Raw genomic sequence first — 4,184 nt, forward strand, 5'->3', positions numbered from 1 at the left:
CAACCCCGGGCAAGAATTTCGGGAATGTGAAAGAGGCCGGAGAAGAGGCGCTTCCCGTGAAAGTGGGAGACGCCGTCAGCTTTTACGTGGATGAGATCCCGACCAAGGGAATTGCCATGGCCGTTTATCGGGAAGGGAGCCAATGGTTCGTCAGGGTTTGTCCGGTGAGAGCGGCTTTTCCAGGTTTTTCTTGGGAATTTTCCAAAGAGCTGCGTCACGGTGGGATGTTAAAGAGGGGTAGAAGGAATTTTCCAGAGGGATGTGAGGGATTTTCCGGTTTAAAATTCGGATTTTCCGGTTGAAAATTCGGATTTTCCAGTTTAAAATTTGGATTTTCTCGGTTTAAAATTCGGATTTTCCGGTTGAAAATTCAGATTTTCTGGTTTAAAATTCGGATTTTTCGGTTTAAAATTGAGATTTTTCTGGTTCAAAATTGGGATTTTCCGGATTAAAATTGGGATTTTCCAGTTCAAAATTCAGATTTTCCAGTTTAAAATTCAGATTTTTCTGGTTCAAAATTGGGGTTTTCCAGATTAAAATTGAGATTTTCCGGTTTAAATTTCAGATTTTTCCAGATTAAAATTGAGATTTTCCGGTTTAAATTTCAGATTTTTCCAGTTTAAAATTGAGATTTTCCGGTTTAAATTTCAGATTTTTCCAGTTTAAAATTCAGATTTTTCTGGTCTAAATTTCAGATTTTTCCGGTTTAAAATTCAGATTTTCTGGTTTAAAGTTCAGATTTTCCAGTTTAAAATTCAGATTTTCCGGTTAAAAATTCAGGTTTTCCAGTTTAAATTTCAGATTTTTCCGGCTTAAAATTCAGATTTTTCCGGTTTAAAATTCAGATTTTTTCAGTTTAAAATTCAGATTTTTGAATTTTCCAATGAAAAAAAAATGGGAAAAAAATATTAAAAAAAAAAAGAATTCCAGAATTCCCTCCTCTTCCAGCGTTTGCTGATGGATTTTTTTTTCCCCCTCTCCTTTCAGGAAGAAGAAGGAACGACCGATATTTTCCGGGAAATCCCCCTGGATTCTGTGGTGAAGGAGAGTTTGCCGAGTAGGTGACTCCCTGTGGGAATTCCGGGGGGGGGAAAATTTGGGATTTATTCCCTCTCCGCGGGGTCTGAAAATCCAATAAAAGCTGAGTCGATCGGGATTTATGGAAAAATCCCCGAGTTCCAGGCGGAATTCTTTGGGTGAGGCAGCTGAAGGTGAATCCCGGGAAAAAGAGTTTTTCCTTTGGGAAGAGGCTTTAATTTAGTGGGAAGTGGAGCAGGAGCTTCATCCCGGTGGGAAAAGCTCAGGTGGGAGTCGTTGGGAATCTCCAAATTTGGTGGAATCTCCAAATTCCCCCCAAAAATCATTGGAATTTTCGCTGATTCATCTCACTTAAAGCAGAAAAATTCGGGAAGAACCCCCTGCTGCCATTCCAGGAGTTTGGGAAGGGCTGGATTAGCTCCAAGGCCGGGAAACAGGGAGTCGGGACATTCCCTGTCATCCTGTCAGACCAGCTTGGCCATCCCTTGGGAATTACACCTTGTGCTCGTCTGTGTGGCCTGAAATTCCAAAATAAACCTGGAATTAGGGGAGATCCAGAGATTCCATCCATTTGGGATGGAATTCCCGTCTCATCCGGTGTTTTGTGTTGTCCCTCAGGTTTGTTTCCATCCTTCGACTCCGACGTGGGTTTGGGAGCCCCGAATCCGAGGAAAGCGGAGCCGGGCGAGAGTGGCGAGGAGGGCGAAATCGGGAATTCCCCCCTGGAAGTGAATTCCATGGTCCAGATCGCCTTGGACAAGGGGAGCCAAGTGTCGGGAATCATCCGCTGGTTGGGATTCCTGCCCCAGATTAAGGAGAAAATGGCTGGAGTGGAATTGGTGAGGAGCAGGTTTGGGATCTCCGGGGACATCCGGGAAGGGAACGGAGCCGGGAAGGGTTTGGAGCAGCGGGAGCAGCTGGGGGGGCTCATCCTGGAGAAAAGGGGGATCAGGGAGGATCCAGAGGGACAGGAAGGTGGAACTGGGTGGGATCGGGCTTTGCTCCCGGGGAAAAAGGGCCAGGATGAGAGGAAACGGCCTCAAGTTGTGCCAGGGGAGGTTTAGGTGGGATATTGGGAAAATTCCTTCCTGGAAAAGGCTGGAAAGCATTGGAAGGGGCTGCCCAGGGAAGGGTTTGGATCAGCGGGAGCAGCTGGGGGGGCTCATCCTGGAGAAAAAGGGGATCAGGGAGGATCCAGAGGGACAGGAAGGTGGAACTGGGTGGGATTGGGCTCAGCTCCCGGGGAACAAGGACCAGGACGAGAGGAAACGACTTCCAGGGGCTGGGAGCGTTTCCCGGGAAGGGAACAGAACCAGGAAGGGTTTGGAGCAGCGGGAGCAACTGGGGGGGGCTCATCCTGGAGAAAAGGGGGATCAGGGAGGATCCAGGGGACAGGAGGGTGGAACTCGGTGGGATCTGGCTCAGCTCCCAGGGAACAAGGACCAGGACGAGACAAAACGGCCTCGAGTTGTGCCAGGGGAGGTTTAGGCAGGATATTGGGAAAATTCCTTCCTGGAAAAGGCTGGAAAGCATTGGAAGGAGCTGCCCAGGGAAGGGTTTGGAGCAGCGAGAACTGGGGGGGCTCATCCTGGAAAAAAGGGGGATCAGAGGGAATCCAGGGGGACAGGAAGGTGGAACTGGGTGGGATTGGGCTCAGCTCCCAGGGAACGAGCGACAGGACGAGAGGAAACGGCCTCAAGCTGCACCAGGGGAGGTTTAGGTGGGATATTGGGAAAATTCCTTCCTGGAAAAGGCTGGAAAGCATTGGAAGGAGCTGCCCAGGGGAGGGGTGGAATCCCCATTCCTGGAGGGATTTCCCATCCCTGAAGGGATTTCCCATCCCTATGGATGTGGCCCTTTGGGGAGGACACAGTTTACTGGTGGCCTCGGTTGGGCTGGGTGCTCTCAGAGCTCTTTTCCAACTCCGTGATCCCATAAATCCTCTGCCTTTCCCGGATGCTTTTTCCCACTTCCCCCAGGATGAAGACAAGGGGGTCACCGGGGGCGAGTGGTTGGGCAAGTCCTACTTCCACTGCGCCCCGAAACGTGGCCTCTTTGTGAGGCTCAACTCCTGCCAACCCGACCGGCGCTTCCAGAGCCTTCCCGACGCCCACTCATCCCTCCTGGAATACCGTGAGTCCTCCGGGAAGCGGGAAAACCGGGAAGACTCCCCGTGGAGAAGGGAGGTCCTTCACCTGCTTGGAGTGTTGGGTTCTGGTGGCATCCGTGCCCCGCCACACCCCGGGCACTTCTGGCTTCAGGGGGGGACTCCAAAGGTCTCAGAGGTCTTTTCCAACCTAAAAAAATTCCGTAGGGAACATCCCCACCGGATGAGAGATCGTAAGCGATTCAGGAAACCGGGAAAACCCGGATTAAGAAGCCACCTCGGAGTCTTAAGCTCAATTTAAGACTCTTGGGAGGGCATCAGTGTCATGGTTTTAAGTCCCAAAATCCAATTCCTGATTCCTAGCCCCCCTCCCACATCTCAACCCAGTGTGAGATGGGTTTTCCAGGCAAAAACACCAGACTCAATGTGGGGGAAAGGGAATTATATTACAGTGACTGTACACATAAATAAATAGTATAATACATTACATACAATCTTAACTCTATCTCTACCGTGACATAATATATTTACAATGGGCCAAATCTCTCCTCCCTTCCAAATAAAAGTCCGGGAGGGAAGAAGAAGAAAAGACCCCTTCCAGTCTCCGAGCAGCAGTTCCCTAGGGGCAGCAGGCTCTCTGTGTCTTTCATGAAGCAGTTGCAGCTGGATCCTTGCCAAGGCACACGAGGGGGTCTCCAAGCCCCTCGACCCTCCGACGCAAACGAAGGGTCTTTCCGTGGGCTGCGTTACCCCAGACAAAGGTCGCTCCACCACGGTCATATCGACGAAGTGCAGAAGCCTTCGTGACGGTCTGGTATCTTCAGGGGAGTCAAGCCCCTTTGCAGAGCTTCTGTGCTCTGCCTCAAGATGGCCGCCAGCTTCTCTGAAGCTTAGCAGCAAGCGGGGGGGGCCCAAGGTCACCCCCCTCCACACACACACACATTCCTTTGGCCGTCCTGGCTTTAGCTCTCAGGAGGCCTGAGCTTTTTAGCTCCTCTCTGCAGTGCAGACTGCACCCCAAGACTCTTTCAAGTGAGTC

The 4,184-nt window shown here is 50.5% G+C and overlaps 1 protein-coding gene across 1 annotated transcript in view; it reads left to right on the plus strand.

The window, feature by feature from the left end:
- LOC113981230 (ubiquitin carboxyl-terminal hydrolase CYLD-like) overlaps nt 1-4,184 on the plus strand; it is an 11,123-nt gene that overhangs the window by 829 nt on the left and 6,110 nt on the right. Inside the window, 4 exon segments of the mRNA XM_027708515.1 lie at nt 1-164; nt 988-1,057; nt 1,657-1,877; nt 3,018-3,378. The exon segment at nt 1-164 is cut by the window's left edge and continues 47 nt beyond it. Coding sequence (XP_027564316.1) covers nt 1-164; nt 988-1,057; nt 1,657-1,877; nt 3,018-3,378 — 816 coding nt within the window.

The sequence above is a fragment of the Neopelma chrysocephalum genome, unplaced genomic scaffold (genome assembly GCF_003984885.1).
Source record: "Neopelma chrysocephalum unplaced genomic scaffold, ASM398488v2 Primary Assembly neopelma1_96289, whole genome shotgun sequence".
Taxonomy (NCBI): Eukaryota; Metazoa; Chordata; class Aves; order Passeriformes; family Pipridae; genus Neopelma; species Neopelma chrysocephalum.